The 21,048-nt window shown below is 38.5% G+C and overlaps 1 protein-coding gene and 1 long non-coding RNA gene across 2 annotated transcripts; one reads left to right on the forward strand and one right to left on the reverse strand.

Moving 5' to 3' along the window:
- The first annotated feature begins 11,248 nt into the window (after nucleotides 1-11,248).
- Nucleotides 11,249-15,149, forward strand: LOC135640428 (protein kinase STUNTED-like). The gene is made up of 10 exons (XM_065154831.1): nucleotides 11,249-11,898; nucleotides 11,994-12,115; nucleotides 12,188-12,294; nucleotides 12,380-13,093; nucleotides 13,171-13,419; nucleotides 13,517-13,683; nucleotides 13,770-13,849; nucleotides 13,928-14,075; nucleotides 14,262-14,411; nucleotides 14,638-15,149. The coding sequence occupies exons 1-10, from the start codon at nucleotides 11,527-11,529 to the stop codon at nucleotides 14,896-14,898; spliced, it is 2,370 nt and encodes a 789-aa protein (XP_065010903.1). The 5' UTR covers nucleotides 11,249-11,526; the 3' UTR covers nucleotides 14,899-15,149.
- LOC135640433 (uncharacterized) lies at nucleotides 14,919-19,430 on the reverse strand. Its single transcript, XR_010497321.1, has 6 exons — nucleotides 19,184-19,430; nucleotides 18,958-19,063; nucleotides 16,849-16,871; nucleotides 16,068-16,605; nucleotides 15,848-15,921; nucleotides 14,919-15,550 (listed from the first exon to the last, which is right to left on the reverse strand). It is a non-coding gene; the product is annotated as an uncharacterized LOC135640433 (long non-coding RNA).
- Nucleotides 19,431-21,048: the final 1,618 nt, after the last annotated feature.

Genomic DNA, 21,048 nt, shown 5'->3' on the forward strand with positions numbered 1-21,048 from the left:
GTGTTGTACCTAAAATGGAGTCGAGCTCTCATAAAGCTGTGGTAACCCCTTTTGTAACCCATTTTATGAGACATATAAGGATTACTTGTCATATTTAAGACACCTAGTAGTTGTTCTAGTACTAGTACAATAAGTCCTCTTGCTAAGGATCCATTGGAAATGACCCTAGGGTTAGGTTACCTCGACCGACTATTGTTGGGTCTACGAATATGCCTACTCAACTTATGAAGGCTTGCTTGGGGAGAAAATTCGATACCCCTTGGAGATTTTCAATTCATTTACAATGCTAATATTTAAGGAGATACAGATGAAGAAATCTAATACCCCTTCCATTCCCTCAGAATTCTTTTTCTCTGTAGGACCAACGGCTGAGGACGAATAGATGATCAACAAATCGATTAAGTCAGTAAGAGGAGCTCTATCCTTTGAGTAGCTAATGGAGAATCTTTTAACATTATTTAAGAAAGTAATTTTTGATTATGCTAGAGGAGAGGGATGATACTAAATACTTAATCTACCTAGTGCTCCACTTGTTTTTTCAAGAAGGAAGTTTTAATAGGGAGCACCTTACCTTCTCTTCAACCCCATCAAACACAAGCATAAGAAAAAGTGAATAAATGCTATAAAGATTGAGAGGTCTAAGAGGTCCAAGGTTGATGAACAGGAGGGGAGCTAGCAGAGAGTAATTCCCTATAAATCACATCATTTGAAACTATAAAAGAGTTGTTAAAAGAGAGTATAAAGATGTCTTGTCTATTTTCATTAGAATATGTAATCTAGATTTAGTGATCTTACTTGAGACACTTGCAAGAAGAGAAGAACCCAATATTCCTGATGAATTTAGGAAGCCTTATCAGTGAAGGAACCAAATTATGGTTATTAAGTCCCCTTAAAGCATTAAAGTTTTCAAAATTGAAGCCATTCTAGGAGCCTTTATGAATTGCTACATTTCTCCTTGGAACAATCAGCCAATCTCTTTTAGTAGCTTGCTAACTTGCGTCTCTCAATTATTCTCATGGCTACTTATAAGCAGTTGTGTAAGATATTCTCCTTAAAGATGCTACTATGACTTTTAAGTAAATGGGTAAGGGTAAGAGATCGGTCCAAATGGCTTTAATATAGACTTTTATGTTCACTAGATCAAGTTAATACTTTAGTTCTTAAAGCCCTAAACTTGTTTCATATCTCAGCCACCCTTTTCCCTAGTTGAGAGCAAACCTATTGTTGGGTCCAGCCCATATGTGGGCTTGGACAATTAGGCATTTGAAACCCAAATCAAATTATTAATTAAAAGGTAAAATAGTTGAGGGCAGCAAATAAGAGAGAGAAAATAGTGTAGTGAACGACGACAGCATACAACAAAAGAGAAAGAAAGATTAGGTTTTTGAGTTTTCTACTTGACGATCGGTGGCCAAACGTTGTCAGTTTTGGCCCAAATTTTATGTGGAGAATTCTTGCAGCAAACTCTACAATCATAACGGTGTTGATCTACATTTTACTCTCTCTAAGATACTTTCTTGCTATACCCACTTTGTGAGACCTAGAATTTTCTTTTAAGGAGATCCATCATATATGATGATATGCTAGAGGCAAGATCTATGTTTTTGATGTTATTATGATCCTCTAGTCATTTTAGAAAAGATTTACTGTAAACCTGTTATCATTATTATTGATAGTGGAAGTTTGAGGTGGACTACGATCCTGTGGTTTTTCCCACATTGGATTTTCTACGTTAAAAGATTTAGTCTCACTGTATGATTGATTAATTGCTCTATTATTTATGCTATGTTGGTTAATATTTACATTTTGATATCAAGTTAATATTTTAATGAGGAACTCATTTTGATTATGTTTTAATGAGGAAAAGAATTATTCCACTTCAACATGTTTTTCCCAACACTTATCTTATGTTTATACTTAAGAATCCAAATGTCACTTCATACCAATCCCTATTTATAATATCCTTTATAAGATTCTTACCCAGATCCTTACTAATAGATTAAAAGATTTCCTTAACTCATTAATCAATCACAAGTAATTTGCCTTCATTCATCGAAGGAATATTAATGACATCATAATTATTAATGAGCTCATTCATATTATGATTTATTCTTGTGGAAAAGCCCTTTGTCTTTTTAAAGTTGGACATTGAAAAAGCTTAATGTCTTGATTATTAAGTATATCCTAAGGAAGATGAATTTTTTCAATAGATTTATTGAGTGGATGGTGGCTTGTCTTTTCTCCTTTCACTTTGCATGCTTGATTAATGGTAGAAGGTCCACTTGTTCAGGAGTAAGAGGAGTATCAGGCAAAGGGACTCGATCTCCCCCTACTTGTTTATCCTTATTCAGTAGATCATATTTTGTTTGATTTCGTAAGCTATCTCAATGAAATAAATCATCCCATTTAATTTGAAAGGTGTTAAGATATATTACTTTCTTTTTACTAATGATCTCATTTTGTGCTTTAGAGCTAATGCTTCCTCTTACAAATATGTCTTAAGAGTGTTGAAAGTTTTTGAGGTATTGACAAAAATATGAGTTAATGTTGTCAAAGTTAAATATTTACTTTTTGAATATTGCCCCCCTAGAATCACACATGAGGTTATTTAGCAATGGTCTTGAGATTAAGGGAGTGGCCTTTCAAGTACCTACCTGGTCACATACATTGGATTTAGCACACTCGTAGAACGTTTTCGAATGCTTATGGCTAATAAGGCTTTAGAAAGAATTCAAGGTTGGTATAAAAATTTCTTGTCCCAGATTGATCGGTTGATGCTAATTAAAATTATCCTAAATGCTCTTCCTACTTATATGTTACTGAACAGTCATATCTTAAAAAAATTCTTAAACTAAATTAACAAGGGACTTTCTTATAGAAAGAAAAGTTATCTTCCAAAAGACTTCATCTCCTCGAATATAATATGTCAAAATAAAGAGCAAGTTGGCCTAGGAGTCAGGAATATCTCTTTGATTAAGAGATACATTTGTACAAGAAGGCTTCTTCCACTTCTTAACGGAGAGAATGACTTATAAGTGAAAGTATGCGTCTCCTCACCCATGAATTTACCTTAGGAGTGATAGGTCTTATTGGGCCATTAGAAATATCCATAATCTCCTAAATATAATCGGAAAGTATTTAGGATCTCAGTAAGTGATATCGCTAAAGTTTTGATTTGGTTGGATCTATCGATTAGTAACACCCCCTTAAGCTTTTGGCCTACCTTTGTGAATATAGAGCAAATCACAGACCATACTTATATGGACGAACTTATCTCTAGTAGGAATTGAAATGAGAATAGAAATACACTGCTCTTTGGCCTAGCTTTGAGGGATTATGTTGAGGGTATTTACTTATATGCTATCCCTAATGATGACATATCTAGGCTGAGAACAGGCTGAGAACCCCGAATGAGTGCTAATGATCAAAGATGTTTTCAATGCTTTGTCCTTCTAGCAGCGCAATGGAGAGGAAGGGTGGCTTGGTTGGAAGGCTCTTTGGCACTTGAGGGTGACTCCTAGGGTGAAAACATTTCTCTGGAAGTTAAGTTGGAATAAACTGCTCACTTCTAGCTAGTTATCACACTTGTTTCATTTTCAACTCAACTCGTGTTTCATCTATACTTGTTTGACGATTCTCCTAAACATATATCTATTTGGACTGCTGGCTTGCTTGTGAGTTTTGGAACCTTGTTCAGCAGCAACTCTCTATCTCCTTTCGATTTATGGATTCTTGGTTGAGTGGCGACTAACTTCGTTAGAGACCATTGTTGCTTTTGGTTTTTGGTTTCTTAGGGTAAGCTGCAACGAGGCCAAACATAGCGATCGTCCGAGTGAAATTTTGTCTTTCTTCTGTTTGGTCCCATTCTAGAGAGTACTTCTCTCGTTGGGATTTGCCGGAGGGGAATTGGTAGACAACTGATGGGGAGAAGGCACCCCAAGAGATATATAGCGACTTATTCTTGAAACTGATGAATCTTTTATAATGCAGGATTGGATTATGTTATCAAATCTAAAGACGATGCAATACTGGGCTGTGGGGGCGGGCCATGCACAGCGCACTCGACAATTATGGCGGATGGTGATGATCGAAGAGCTGTCAGGTATACTTTGAATGGTCGAGTAAGGAAGTTCCCTTTTGATTGAGAAAAAAAGAAGAAGAAGAAGAAAAGAGTAAGCTCAGTATCTATGGCATAGATTCATAGAAATCAGCCTGCATGGCCCATTGGGTGAACCTTAAAGCCAGTCATTTAGTCCATCAATCATCTCCAAATAATACTGGAGCTATTATTGTTGTTATTACAAGTCCATGTGAAGAAGTAAAAAGGATTCAATGTGCATAGCGCACAACCACGTGCCCCATCACTTGGGAGTAGATGAGGCTTAATGTAATGAGAGTGCTTTCTTCTATATTGATGATGGTGTCCACATGCAAACAATACTGTTCTTGATTGGATGGAGCAGCAGAGAATGGAAGATGATGATGATGAGAAGGAGGAGGAGGAGGAGGAATCTCAGAGCTTTTCTCAGAGCATCAGATTCTGAAAGGAAACTCCACATGGTTGTAGGTGGGAGTTCAGTGACACAGCTCATCTTCTCCACTTTCTTCCTCGTCCATCCTTCCTGCTAAAGACTCGTGATTTCCTTATATTCTATAAGTCATCTCATGTTCTACATATGCAAATAATGGTAATGACAGATAATTTAAGACCATATCAGCAGCTCAAATATGCAACTTTATATTTCCTGAACAAACTACTTGACTATATATGCTCTCATATCATCTGATAATTGCTGCACTGTTTATACCAAATAGTAAAAGTGTGAATGAAGGTTAGCCTGCATGAATCACCATGAGAAGAGCATGTTAGAGTGGGAATGCTGTGACTATGAAGGGGAAGCTCGTTTCCATATGCCAAACAGCAACTATGCGAAGACATTCTTCAGCCTTTAGTGCAAGAAGGAGAGAGAGAGAGAGAGAGAGAGAGAGAGAGAGAGAGAGAGAGAGAGAGAGAGAGAGAGAGAGAGAGAGGTGCTGTTGTGGAATAGGATTGCTGTGGCTATGAACCAACAAGTGTAAGTCCAAATGCTGCCACTGAAGGCATATTGGAAGCAGTAGATGATATATGTTGCTTCCATGAAGAATGTCTTGGTCTGGAGCAAATGGACACTGCAACTCTATTGATGACTCCAAATGCATGCAATGACATTTGTTGGTCCATCTGCTAATTTGGAGAAGAGAACTTTGATGGAACATTTATGCTGCATCTCATAATTGATGCACGGACGTGGTCCTCCATGTCCAATGATAACTCCAAAGATCGACATAACAAGCACATTGACTCTCTCTCTCTCTCTCTCTCTCTCTCTCTCCACCAAACACCTCCTTTAGGTTTACTCTCTTTGTTTGTTCTGTGCTACATAATCTTTTATGTGTGTGTATATATATATATATATATATATATATATATATATATATATATATATATATATATATATATATATAATTTAAAATTATTTATTTCTTCATCTAAGTTTTCTCATCTCAGACATGAGTGTGTCGGTGGATCATCTTCTTCTATTACTAACGATTTAAATTCATTTGTATCTTTATAACTCTATAAGGTAGTTACCAAACAAGGTGTTATGATCAATATAATGATACCGATAGGCTAAGAGAGAGAGAGAGAGAGAGAGAGAGATACGATCTAACCAAGTAGGGTGCTATGATTCTTAGAGACTTAATTTTATATTATTTCTATTTGATCTACAAGACCCGAATATTATGAATTCCAAAAAGCAAAAATCTTCTCATGTAAGTGGTATATAAGTGCATTGTATAGCTTTGAATAATAGTACTTAGAGTCAGAGGTGACTTTTGAAGAATCGTCAAATCATAATAATAAGATGGCTTTCTCCAATGATGATTGAATTAAACTTACTATTGATGACTCATTAGCATATGAATATAAAGAAGGGAGTCGAGTGTTTTCTTAGGAATACTAAGGCTTCTTATTTACCTATAGGGTACATTTTTTAAGAGAACGAAGGATGTAACTATAATAAATGTGTCTTAATGGAAGAAATTACTAAACTAATAATTGCGATTGGTCGTTAAGATTTTTGAGAGAAAAATTAAATCTCCATAGAAGTTGATTTGAACTTAATACAAAATTTATTGAATATTCTATTATGCATGTATTTACAAAATTTATTGACTAATTTTGCTACATGAAATAAGGTTATAGGTTTTTGGAATTAGCATTGGTCGGACGGCTTATGCTCTCCACTCTTCTTTTAACAACATATTATTGGTTATAATAAAATTTTAAGTAAATAATTTTGTTTCTTTTAAAAAAAATCTATATAATAGTTCGTTCACGTCTAATTATAACTCATATTCATTCAGTTAAATCACAAATTCACAAAAGTTATTTAATCCATGAAACTCACTTGAATAACTTGTCTTACTCTAACCCTACTCACTTAGCTCATCTTATCTTATTTTTTTCTATTTTTATCACACAATCCTAAATCCTAAATAATTTTATTATAAACCAAATTTATTGCATCATCCGACCCTCTTACTTATTAACAATATATAACCATTCTTTTAATTTATTATTTTATTATCTTAATATTTTAGCACATAATAATACGACTTATCTTAATAAGTTGGTGGAGCAAAACGCATCATCACGCTATAATTGCCAACCACCACCCAATTCACGCAAGCAAAGAAAGAAAAAAAGAGTTAATTATGTGGAATTCATCTTATTTAAGTGCAAACACCACCACATATACAGCAGTAGGTGAAGGCTGCTCAATCTCGTGAAATCATGCCACGTAACGTTGGGATTGCAACTATTAGATCACCAGTCTCTTTAGTAACTATCACGTCAATCATAAACTAAGACGTAGACATGAATAGTGCAAATCAAACAGTCATTAATAGCATTATGAATGTATGATGGGACATAGAAAGATGGCCACAAGCACAGACTGAAGAGTGTGTGTGGTGACCTCATAACTCCACGCTATGAATCTTCTTCGTCTTTGGTTGCATGTGGCATTGTTTGGGTGGCGAACAAAGAAACAAAACGAGTACAGCAGTCACTGTTGGATTTCGTCGGCAGACGCAAGTTTTGATGTGATGATAAGTAGACAGACACTCACAGCTTTAATCGGGAGAACAAGAAAATAATAGTAATTATATTCAATATTAATTTTATTAACATTAAAATCCGTTTAATTACATAGCATTCAATTCCAAATCCGAAGTTGACTCGTACGTATTAGAATATTCAACATCGGAGCCCTCCCAATCACATCAGAAAACGATGGGTAGGTGCTCTTATAAATTTTGCTTTATTGAATTTTTAGTTTGACAAATATACACTCGCATTATTAGTCGGTAGTATCATAAATAATAATAACAATAATAATAATATTGATTTTATTTAAATTTAAATCCATTTAATTAACTCCGATACATATTTATACCCTATTTAAATTCATAATATCAAATATCCGAATCTCGTATCATCGAATAATGATGGATAGGTTTTTCATAAATTTTATTTTATTATTTTTTGTTCGCTAAGCTTAATCTATACCGAATATAATTAAAGAAAAAATATAAAACCTATTATTTATTATACTTTTATTGTTGTGAAATGAAGATTGAAACAATCGGATAATATATATTGAGTTTGATCTATAATTTAAAACTTTTAGATTAGATGGGATCAATTTGAATCAGATTTAGATTCTCAGCAACCATGTTCTTTTAATGAATTTGGGGAGATAAGATTCAACAACTATCCACTTAAAGATGATTACAACTCGATGACTACCTACTCAGGCTATGATGACAAAAAGAATAAGACATATAAGATGATGATTAAGGGAGTGACAACCACTGTGACTCCATGAAGATTGCAGAGCATGTAGTAGATGAAAAGTGGTGTTATCCTCTCTGCTTGGCTGCATCCCAAACCACCTCTTTTTCCTGATGTCAACCCACAAGCCAAAGCTCTTTTATGATGATCATTAAGTGTATTCATTTCTTCATTTTCTTCCTTCATTCTTTCTTTATGCTTGTTCAAGAATTAAAAAAAAAAAGGAAGAGAGAGAAGAAGAAGAAACAAAGTGAATGTTCTTGATTAATGGTGAACATGTGAGGCAAGGATTTTTGCAGTGATCTAAAGCTAGCATTGGAAGGAGGAATCCAAGGATTGCAGGGTCTACTGATCAAGAACATGCACTTTAACAGGTGGGGCTCAGTCAAAAAAGGCTAATGGCTACTAAGGATATGTTCACATCTTTGGCAGATGCAATCTTTGTTTTAGCATGGCAATCATCTTCGTTATTCCTCAAGAATGATGAACGATCGAAGGATAAAAAGTAGGTTGCTCTGAAACAAAAGCTAGCAAGCAATACTTTGGAGACACACAAGTCTCCAAGAAATAAAAGGAGGTATTCAGTGTTTCACTGTTTGTATGTCCGTCAGTCTACCAGACGAGCATTTCCAGAGATGCTTCTTCGACTTTGGAAGCAGTACTAATTGTGGTGTTATGATGTGACATTGAAAAGGCAAAAAAAGGCAGTATGTTGAAGAAAGTCCCCACTACAGAAATAAATTAGCCTACGCATAGACAGTCCTAAAAACATAATATAAAGTCTTCTTTATTTTTCGTCTTTCCATAAATATTATTTTTATAAATTCTGTATCCTCTTATTTATTTATTTTTATAATATTTTTAAGATAATATTATTTCTAACATTCGGCCTTCGCCCCTCATTATCATTCATCGCGAGGCTTTATCTTTACCTCTCAATATTATTTGTCATAAGGTTTCATCGTTCTTTCGTTGGATTGCATTCGCTCTACTCACGCATAGATATAATCGTCGACCATCTCATGAGAACATGACGATAGCAGAGGCAAGAGTGAGCCAAAACCAACTACCCCACAGGTAGCATATTTGTTCGTGTCAGTTATACATATATGATAGTAGTCACAATAACTTATGTCAGAATCTATAAGAATAACAATGAGGGTGAGTATATGTGGATAAAGACAACGATATGAGTAATGGTGTGCAAGTGAAACAGGGACAAGACACGCAACTACCCACCATAATGGGTGATGCCAAGGTCGCTAGTAAGCGACAACAAATTCTCGTAACTGATGATAGAGAAAGAGAGGGAGGTGAGGATGATTGGGCTTACAATAAGATATAGGCAACGACTAATGAGGTAGAGACTAAGGATAATATCATTTTTTCGATGAGAATAAATAAAAAAAATGACGATAACTTAAAATTTATAAAAACAAGATATTTTTCTAGAAAATTTACCCTAAAATAAAAATGTCACATCATTATATTTCACAAATGAATCACTAATCTGAATGGGTTATTTATTATTATAAAGTTTGCAAATAACATATTTCACCTTACAAAAAATTAAATATAAAATATATACAACTTCAAATATTAAGATAATCCATGTAACCCATTCTATTTAACCATCATTATTTCTAGTTAGTTAGTCTAAATTTAATAAAATAAAAATTAATATGTTTAATATTCTCTCGATATTCTTAATATGACGAGTCTTAAAAATAATAATTATTCGGAAGATTAATTCAGATGTACAGTAGTTTTTAGGTTCTGAAACAATACATGCTAAAGGAATATATATATTTGAGGAATCCATATATGTAATTTGACTAATATTTATTAATTAAAAGTTAAACACTCTCTCTATGAATATTAGGGTTTGTAGCGCGACAAATTTTTGGGACTTCCAACTCTTTTAGAAAACATAAATTAAAAATGCAAATGATAAAGACATATTTCTACTCCCAACTGAAGAGAAAAGTAGAGAAATATAGAATCGACAAAGAAATAATAAAATATGAGAGCATGGAAGAAGTCATAAACACAATCTCACATGTCATAATAGTTTAAGACCCGCCTCCTCTCCTCACGTTCAACTCTGGCTACTAAGATCCATGTGCTATAAAAATCGTGCCTACATAGATTGAGATCAATCGACATGATTTGGCATCACAAATAAATAAATAAATAATATATATATATGTATGTATGTATGTATACATGTATGTATGTATAAAAGAGGAAGGAAACATATGCCTTCTCCTTGTCCTATGGGGGAGTATGAACTCAATAATTGACATGGATCACCTAAGGAGATGTACTTCATTCAATCTTTGAGCTTTTCTTGAGTTAGTTATTTTAATTTTTTGTTTTTGTTTTCAATGTTTATAAAAATAAGATGCACTTATTTTTAATTCCAATTGATTGTTTCAAGAATAATTTTAGTGGGTGTAGTTTCAACTTTTAAGAGTCTTTTTTTTTTAAATTTAATTTTAAAAGTAAAACAATGAAAAAACACAAAAAGAAAAACAATAAAAAGTAAAATTGAGTAAGTCTGATTTTTTTTCTTTTTTCTGAAACAAAAATAACCTGAGAACCTAAAGAAATTGAAAAACATAATAGTAATTTGTCAATGAAAAAACCTAAACTTATTTTCATGGCACATATTTGGATCCAAATTACCCAAAAGTAAGACAAAAGGCAGCCATTGGCAAAGACTCAATTTAGTTTAAGAGGCACCAAATGGTTCTTCAAAGCACATATTGACCATTGCCATTAATGTTCCATTCTTCTAATTGCCCACTTGAAGGTGGAAATGGTTGACCAATTTAATGACTTGGAAGACGAGGAAGTCTTCCGTTTCCTATCCCATTCAACCTTCCATGTTGCTCTTACAACATGAAGAGTACAACTTGTTCAAAGCCTTCATCTAGAATTGCTCATCCAAATGAGGAAGATAGAAAGAGAAAAAGTCAAAAAATAGAATAAATCATGTACTGTTTAAAGATAGTAATTTAATATAAATATCAACATTATAATATCCATATTATTGTTTTTTTAATTATTTTTCAATATTTTACCTTTTCTTTTCATGGTTGTAAAAGTCATTCCCCAAAGTATATTTACTTTGATTCATCTACCAATTCTATTGATTCTTCTATGATTTACACATGATAGAGGATTTTCTAACATATATATATATATATATATATATATATATATATATATATATATATATATATATATATATAAACACTTAAAATTAGTCTTTTCCGACAGGTATTTTGGTTACCTACAGAGAGACAAGTATGTATTCAATGTTCGGTCCAACATATACTTCGATGTGTGTTTGGGAACAAAATACCTGTCTCAGGTCTTTGCCATTTTGTGCCGCCGCTGCACACCGCCCCGAGCCATGGCAGAGAGGGCCACGGGCAGTGCAGGAAAGCGAAGAGGCCCCATCAGAGACCGCAGGTAAAAGGAGCGTTGAAGCTTTGCCCTCTCTCACTCTGTCCCGCTGCATGATGAGAACAGGGAAACAAGAAGACAGAGATTTGCGGAGAGGAAGGAGAGAGGGATCAGCAGCGGCAGAGAAGAGGAGGCTGCAGAAGACTTAAGGCATGAAGATGGCTAAAGAAGGAGAAGCTGCTCAGAAGAAGAGGAGGAGGAGGAGGAGGGGGAGCAGCAAAAAAGATGAGGCCTTTGTGGAGGAGGAGCCGAAAGAGAAGACCGGGGAGGGAGGAGAAGGGAAGACGGTGGTGGTGGGCATCAGGATGGACTCGCAGAGCCGAGAACTCCTTACGTGGGCGCTCGTCAAGGCCACCGCCCCCGGTGACCGCGTCCTCGCCCTCCACGTCCTCTCCTCGTCCTCCTCAGCCGGCGAGCCCCCACCGGCCGTAGATCCCGGTGGCCAGCCCGCCGCCGTGTTCTCTCTCGCCAAGGAACTCGACGCCATGCTCGCCGTCTACGAGGGCTTCTGCAACCTAAAGCAGGTCTCCGCCCCTCGACCTCAAAATCCGATCTTTATGCTCAAAATCGCCCCTTTTCGACCCCAGTGGTTTTTGTTCCTCATCGATTTCTTGGGCAGATCGACCTAAAGCTGAAAATTTGCAAGGGCTCGTCCATCCGCAAGCTTCTTGTCAGCGAGACGAAATCTTTCGCTGCGTCACAACTCATTCTTGGGGTGACCAAGAACAACCGCACCATGGGGTGAGTCGGTGCTTCCTATGAGTTCTCTGTCATCGTCTCCTTTGTGCCGAAATATTTATCGACCTCTTTCAGGTCGTATTCGATCTCTGTAGCCAAGTACTGCGCCAAGAAGCTACCAAGCTATTGCTCGGTGGTCGCGTTGAGCGACGGCAAGATCGTTTTCCAGAGAGCATCAGCAGGTTGGTTCGTCGCCAGTGACCTTTTTGTTCTGCTTTATGTTCTCTGTTTTCACTTGTAATCTTTGGAGCTCGATACTGTTGACAGAGAACAACAAATCTCAGGAGAAGTCGAGCAAGGAGTCAACTAAGATTGACGGGAACAACGAGATGTACTGCTTGTTGCCGATTGCAGGCCCGAAGAGGTTGCATGACACAGCCTGCAGGCCTTCGCTTGTGCCAGAAGATGAGTCGACTGGCTGTAGCAATTCCCCTGTCGGGAACGACCCAAACACCATCGATGGCGCACCGAGGGATAACTGCTCAATCTGTGTACCTGAATCTGATCCTGCTTCCCTGAATGCGGCGAAGGATGAGGACTCTTTGGCCTCGGCTCCAGCGGGGAAAACTGAAGCTCCACTGAGCAGCTCTGTGCCAATTGTGGGCAAGGATCTACCAGAAGCTCGACATGGTTGGCCTTCTCTTAGAAGACTGGCCTTGACCAACAGGAAGAGTGTCTCCTCTGAGAAGCATAAGATCTCTGTGGTCCAGTGGGTGAAGTGGCTTCCGAACCGACACCAATCTATGCATCCAGATCACAAGTCCAAGAAATCAGATGGAAAACATATGACACTCGGCCAAGATGGAGAGAGCTGTGCCATTGTTCCGGTTGGAGCCAGTCTGCCACCACCCCCGTTTCTTGTCAATGACGCAGAAGAAAGGCTTCCAGAGGAGTTGGTGCCTCTTCAACAAAAGTATTCATCCGTTTGTAGATTATTCAGCTACGAAGAACTGATCCAAGCAACATCCAGCTTCTTACCTGGTCATTTACCAAAACTTGTCATGCATATAGCTTATAGTTTATGAACATCTCTGATGCTGGTTGAATCTGTGATGCAGAGAATCTAATTGGGAATGGTGGCAGTAGCAGTGTTTATAAGGGCTACCTTTCAGATGGCAAGGAATTGGCTGTGAAAATCTTGAAGCCTTCTGAAGTTGCAGTAAAAGAGTTTGTTTCGGAGATTGAGATTATTACGACCTTGCATCACAAAAACATTATCCCATTGCTTGGATTTTGCATGGAGAACAATAGTCTGATGTTGGTCTATGAGTATGTATCACAGGGTAACTTAGAAGAAATCCTCCATGGTATGCATTTTACACCCATGAATTGCTTCTTATTTTTGCTTTTTATTTGCTTAGATTTCTCTAAAATGATGTATCTGTCCAATTATTGATATGTTAGATAAAGAAGAGAACAAGCATGTTCTCAGTTGGCCTGAGAGATACAAGGTAGCAATAGGCGTCTCAGAGGCACTGGATTATTTACATGGGGGTGGTAGTATTGAGCCTGTGATCCATAGAGATGTGAAATCCTCAAACATCCTTCTCTCCGAGAATTTTGAGCCACAGGTGTTGTGTCTTTCACAATAAATTGTGTGTTGTAACCCTCCTTTTATGCACGCATATCACATTGTTATTTCTTTTTCTTTATTCAGTTGTCGGACTTCGGATTGGCAAAATGGGCATCAGCAACAACATCGCAACCCGTTTGCAGTGATGTTGCAGGGACTTTTGGGTCTGTGTTGTTTGTGTACCAATACTACATTGATTTATCTTTGGATCAATGTTCTAATCTATGCACTTTTGATGACAGTTACTTAGCTCCTGAGTACATCTTGTATGGGAAAGTTAATGAAAAGATTGACATCTACGCTTTTGGTGTGGTGCTTCTCGAGCTTCTTTCAGGAAGGAAGCCCATCAGCTCTGGTTGTCCCAAGGGCCAGGAGAGCCTTGTCATGTGGGTGAGTCCGCCATCGGTTTTATTTCCTGTATCTAGATTCAGACTCAACGCAATAGGAAATACTCAGTATCTACCTAAAGATCTGAACAACTAGTTAGGGTTTTGTTGAGCATGTCTGTCGTTAGCAGATCTTTGCAGAGGAACTTCCAACACTTTGTCCTTATTCTTGTACCCCATGTAACTGCAGGCAAAGCCAATCTTACAAGACGAAGACGTTAAGCTGCTTATAGATCCAGCCTTAAAGAACGACTTCAATAGTGATCAAGTGGAAAGGATGATCTTAGCTGCTTCCCTGTGTGTAAGGAGGCTTCATCGTGCACGACCTTCGATGAGCATTGTATGATCTCATATCCCGCCTGCTTATGATTCATTATATATGCATCTTCATGCTAAGTCCTAGTGTAACCATGGAATATCTAAGGTATCACAAATTTTAAGGGGTAGCTTGGACTTGGCAGCATACTTCAGCTAGTTAATATCGAAGCTACTTAAACAGTTATTATTGGCAAATACTGTGAATTCACTTATTGAAATCGAGCAATCAAAACTTTTTCTTATGACAGGTACTGAAACTACTCCAAGGAGATGATGATACTGTTAAGTGGGCAAGGTCAGAAGTTACCACTCGGGCTGATGTGTTGGATGATGAAATGCCGAACCTGGAATCCGACATCCGATCGCATCTTAATCTTGCATTGCTCGATGTGGAGGATGACTCGATCTCAGTCAGCAGCATGGATCACACGGTTGATTCCCTGACGGTGAGCACTTCCGTGGAGAACTACCTGCAATGGAGATGGAGCCGCTCGTCAAGCTTCGATTGATCGTTGAGTTTTGTATAGGGTTTATACTTATGTGTTCTTCTGAATCGTGTTTGATTATACAGCAACATCGAGCAGTTGCCGGAGAGGCTTTACCTCGTTCACATGCCAAGTTCTCGAACAAAGATCGAGGAACTAATAAGAGAGAGAGAGAGAGAGATAGAGAGAGATGATTGTTTTATGTTCGAACACCAGTGTTCGGATTCCTGGTTGGATTTTAAATCTTTGAAGCTCTGATGCTGCTTCTTGTTGCATTTTCTTTCTTCTTTCTTCTTCTTAGCAGTCTCTTCCATGACCACTGGCTCTGATAACGCTGCCTTAACTGCAAGGAAAGCTCAGTCCAGCAGCATTGGCAGTTGAATCTCGAAACACAAGCCGGGAAGGCCACGAGATCTGAAGGGTAGAAGCCATCGACTCGTGGTAACGCAGAGGAAGCAGAGTGCAATCATTGTGCTCCAAGAGAAAGAAGCAGGTGTGAGATGGGGGGTCCGAGCAAGCGTTGTTACGTCAACATCACCATCATTTGCCATGATTCCCATCCTTGGCCCTGCATCTCAAAGAACTCGAATCATGACTGATAGAATTGCTCGATCACACGAGGACGTGGATCCAAGGGTTGTCTTTTCTCATGTTGCTGGTACAGCCGAAGAAGGATCTGCATACATTAGATTTTCTTAGAAACAAAAAATCTAATGTATGCAGGATCTTCAATTTCTTGTATTTTAAATAATCCGATATTCTTGGTTGTTGTGAGGATTGTCCAAAAGCGAAATATAATGAATCTCAACATTGAGAAGTCAATTATAGATTTTTACGTACGGAAAAATTACTAAGGGCGGGTTCGTGGATGTATATGATAAAAGAAAAAAACAAAAATCATGATTAGATCTGAAATTGGGATAAGGAAAGTTGCCATACGATAAGGAAAAAGAAAAAGAAATGCGAACCATACTTGTTTGAGAATCAAATAGATCTCCGATGACGATATATCTGGTGAGTTCATGAAAGTGGATCCAATCTGTAAACCTGACATTAAAATACTTGTGTTAGAGAGTAACCATCAACAAGACTCGATCGATCGTCTGAAGCAAACATCAAATTGAATCATCACGGATGTCATATATGCAGGACTAATAGAACGATGGGTAAGGCCAAGTGTCGAGGATGATTACCTGTATCAAGCAGATAGCGGACGAGAGGTTCGATGCTCAGCAACTGTCAGCCTCTCAAACTGCTCAACGATGATGGAAGCTACAAAACCTGTACTCGTTAATGATAAGCAAGAGCACACTCTGATTCCACAAATTAGACTCACAGATATGGTGATGAGACATCAACATCCTTGTAAATTCTTTGGACTAAATATGAAATTTCAGATGCCTCTAATAATTGCAACAGACAGAACAGATAAATCATTTTCCATCGAAATTGTCAACCATACAAGATTTTTCTTCCACAATCACATGTGAATAGGTACCTTTATTTGTCCATGGATTCCCCTCGATCATTTCATGGTTTAACTTGTCAATCATCGAAATGAAGATTTGGACGACTCTTCATGGACAAGTTTTGCACAAAATGGGGTTAGTCTATTATTATAGCTCGTCTCAGCAGTGTTTACTTCAAATGTTGTTCCATATTCGCATTTACACCACAAATCAAAATTCGCAACAGGAAAGATTCCCAAGTTCACAGTGTATTCCACTTCATCTGACAAGAACAAGAAAAGATCAAAATGAGATTGGCAAAATATGAAAATAGAAATTAGACCACACAATCAAAGTTCTGCAGTGTAATTACAAGAAAATTTTAGAACGGCATAAAAATGAAAAGAGAGAATGTGATCATTGAGCTCCTGAGATGGCTTAACTTCACAAACCATTGGAGAATTATCCAGAACGTAAAACCATGATATGATGAAAAGCACCACCACAATAATGTAGTGACGAGTACCTGGTCTGCAGACAGTGATATGCCTACAAGGAAAGCAATGAGCCTTTGTTAGCAAATTTGGAATCATAGCATAAAAGAACTATATTCCTACTAAACAACACAGGAAGAAAGTTGCACCATGTTTGGACAAAATCTAGAGAGGGTTTAGTAGATATAGAAATCACTTTGAGATGTCAATAATTCAAGTACAATATTCAATTCAGCAGAAGCTCATAATGGGCGACAGTGTGGTCTCTAAGATCATTTAGTAATCTTAACTTGTTTCCAATTTGACATATCTGAATATAGAGAAGAATAAAAGGCTCCTTGTTTGCATCATTGTCACCTATAGAAGCCAATCATGATCTTCACGATACACAACTGTACTTATCTCTTCATGTCAAGTTATTTTTGCATTAACTAAGATCTTGCTGTTGCAATAAAGAATATGAAGCCGACTGGAGAAAGTTAAGACTCAAGGGATCCAGACAAAGGAGAATGAATAAGAGTGCATATTTCAAGTACCCATGCATTAGTCTTACATGCTGGAATTATGATTTGCTAGTGGACGGCAACAATATTAAAGAAGGTAGTGTAGATTTTCATAAATATGACTAGGTAATTGCTAGATTATAAAGAAAAGTACCAAACTAGGAACAAACACAACACTCCTAAATCAATGCTATGCAAAAGGTAAAGCTAGATTGTTGCCGTTCAAAACCTAATATAATACAGAACCAAGTAAGCTTAGGAGAAATAACTACCCAATATATGAAGAAAAGAGCTCCAGGGAAAGATACTGACGATGAAAGTTGAACAGAAAGAGAATTAAATTGAAAGAGGCATCAAATGCCAGTCTGGACTGAGAGGACAATTTAGCCAAATTATAACAAGCTGATACCTATGTCGTATGAATACTGAAATCCCATGATAGAGCAAGCACATCAATATAAGTACTCATGAGGTGAAGGTTGAGAAAGGGAGCCAGTGCCCAAGGCATGAACTTTCTATGAAAGATATGTATCATAGTCTTGTTCACATTCTTCATTTATTTTACAACTATCACTACTGCAGTACAGTGCTGACAGCAAAAGGGCTATTTCTTGAGTTCTCATCATAGGGAACAAATAATGTAATAGTAGATGTAAATTGGCGAAATTCGGGAAAAGAAGTGAAAGTGGAGAAGAGATGACTAAAAGGTGGCATTCTTTGATGCCACTCCTGACAGACGACTAAAAGGTGTACAAATCTATCTACTCATAAAAATTCAGCACAAATGAATGAGTGTAGATTGTTAAATTATCATTTTCTGTATATTATTCTCCGACCACAAAACTGAACAAGATAATGAATGTTTACTGAAGTTCTGTTAACATTTTGGTTTCCCGAATGATTTATCAACCCATATAACTACATACAGATGGTTAGCTTATCAGGGAATGTGGTTAATCTTCATTTACGCGTTTAATCTTCTGCGACAAACAAAAATCACTGATCAAATACTATAAATACGGGCCTCTCTAGGTCAGCAATGAGCTCCAACACTCTAAACCAACCTCGATCCCTTCGGTCTTTTCTCCCCTACAGTCGAGTACTAACTTGAGCTTTGTAGGAGTCTCATCGGATATTCCCCCTACACCGACCTTGTAGGAAACACCTAGATCAAGATCAGACAATCGAACACTCGTTGAACTCGAAAGAATTCGCCACAAGCTAAATGACTCGGTAGGCTCAAGTCGAGCATCCTGGTTGGGCATCCCGGTCAGATATCCTAGCAGGGAAATCCATTTTGGATTTCCAGGTCGGATCTCATCCTGAAGTGGACCATCATCAAATTTCAAATGTGATAAGATTAAAAGAAACAGGGGCCAGTTCGGGTCAATCCATCACGTTGAATTAACGACTAAAATCGATACTAAAATTACATAGCCAAAACTTGCAAGAATTGTACGAGGCCCTATTCATGATTAGAGCAGAAAATGACACGAGACTAAAGAATCAAGGAAATTAAAACGAACTTTTAGCCATAACTCCCATGAATGCAGAAAAGGCAAAAACCCAGGAATGTTTAATCCCTAAAGCAACAATAACAAAGCAAAATCTTTGAAGTACTAAAGAACTAGTAGAAACCTTTCATCCCCGGATGCGGTTTGCCCTTCTTGAAGTACAATTCTCGGAAGTACACCACGGCCACCGCCTTCCATTTCCTCACAGAAACCCTCCGTTTATTCGACAGCTTCACCTCGTAAAACAAGAGAATCAAAACCCTTATCGGAACGACACAATGCGCTCGAGAACGGGGAGGAAACGAGAGCACGGGCTTGGGGTTCGGCGGTGTGTGCTCGATACGGCTCACCTTGCGGATAATGATCTCGTAGGTGTTTCCTCCAGATTCGCCTTCTTCTCCGGCGACGCTCCCCCTTCGTCGTCGCTATCGTTGTCATCTGGCCTCCTATCCCTTTTCATCGGCTCACCGTTCGCGTCGATGTCACGGAGCGAAGAGCAAGAAAGGCGTTTGAACTCTTTTCTTGGCTTGGCGGGGAATGCGTTTCCTTCCGGTTGGGCCCCTGTTCTTCTTGTCGCATAGATCAGTGGCGGTAATCTCCTGTGGGTCCCGATTTCTTTTATCTGATAAATTTTTAAACAAGATGTTTGATGTAATACTTATGTATGTCCGTATCTTTTGGTATGTTAATGCTTTGTACAGCATGTAGAGAGGTGGTCGAAGACTTAATAGTCTCATTTTAGTTAGGTTGGTGGCCTCTTTAGGCTTGTAAATAAAGGTTGTGTAATGTGGACACGTGTGAGAGATTTTCGATCTGTAATGGATCATTTTACCCTTTGTTGTGCAACTGTTCAGAGCTTGTAAAATTTGTTTGTAATTTGCATTGTCTATGAAGTGTTTTTCAGATATGTTTGCTTGTGGATCCCGATTGAGGCGTTCTCTCTAACCCGTTCTCTCTTTTGTTGGTCCTAAGGGACAATTGGAGGCTTCGGGGAGGCTGACCTTTGCGGACGGACACGCAAGGGTATCACACGACTTAGGCAAAACCAGCTAAGTCCGTGACAGATAGTATCAGAGCGGGACAAGCACTCATACAAACACTTAGCATGCAAACGTGGGGGACCTAGCGGGGCTGCGTTGAGGGCAGTCAGCACACGCACGACCGTTTGGGGGAAAACGGGCATGGAGATATAGGGAAAAGGAGTCGCTCGGAGGAGCGGACATCTGACATTGGCATTCAGAGGAATGGCCAACCCTTCGCGTAAGAGGCACCACGAGAACAGGTAAGCTTGGAAGAATGCGGAGCGCACAAAGGTTGGGATGGCTGAGTTTGAGCTACGGCTCAACGTTGACAACTATACTTGATGGTACTCAAGGCAAGCGAGGTGCTTGGTAAAGAATGAGACCATGCAAGGTGGAATGAGTTGCTCAGCGATCGAAAGAGTTATGCAAAGCTCACAGAGGTGAGGGGAATTGCTAACTCAAAGAATTCGGTACTCATGCATGGGCTTGTATGCGGACGATGGAATGTTCGCGGCCATCCCAAGGCGACCGAAACTCGGCGCCATGGAGCATTGAAACTTTATCTTCGGCATGTGAAGGATACGTCTGTAGGAGGCTGAAGTGTGCAACGAGTTCAGCATATTACTAGGCCTTGAGTGGTGCAACGGGGGCTGTATTGACGTGGAGTCGCAATCTAGCAAATGCGTTTGTAGGATGCAGAACAATGCACAGTTTGTTCAGCAGATCGGAGTAGTCCAAGGGGATGGTGGTCTCCGAAACGAAGAGAGATGTTGCTCCAATTGGACAGTTATCCAAGAGGGATAAGTCCCAACTCTCCAGAGGGAGAATCATGTGGGACGGACCTCACTTGTTGAGGAGGAGTACCTCAACAAACAACGACTCCACGAAGCTCAATGGACTGAGCAAGCGGCGAGGAGTCGTCGTATGATCTCGCTTGAGAGAATGCATTGCGAGATCAAGTGGGGGAGCGACCCAAAGCAACCCAAATGAATGCACACTTGGAGTCGATGTGGAGATCAGACTCAAGGGAGGGCTGACCCATGGAATGGTGGGTGCGAGGGCCACCATCGACTCAATGCAAAAACGAGGAGCGGAGCAACTTGGGTGTAACTTGGCGAAGTACCCAAGCCGTATGAAGGGAGCCAGCATAGAAGTTGGAACATGGAGCGGAGGCACAGTGCTTTCCTTAGACA

The sequence above is a fragment of the Musa acuminata genome, chromosome BXJ3-6 (genome assembly GCF_036884655.1).
Source record: "Musa acuminata AAA Group cultivar baxijiao chromosome BXJ3-6, Cavendish_Baxijiao_AAA, whole genome shotgun sequence".
Taxonomy (NCBI): domain Eukaryota; kingdom Viridiplantae; phylum Streptophyta; class Magnoliopsida; order Zingiberales; family Musaceae; genus Musa; species Musa acuminata.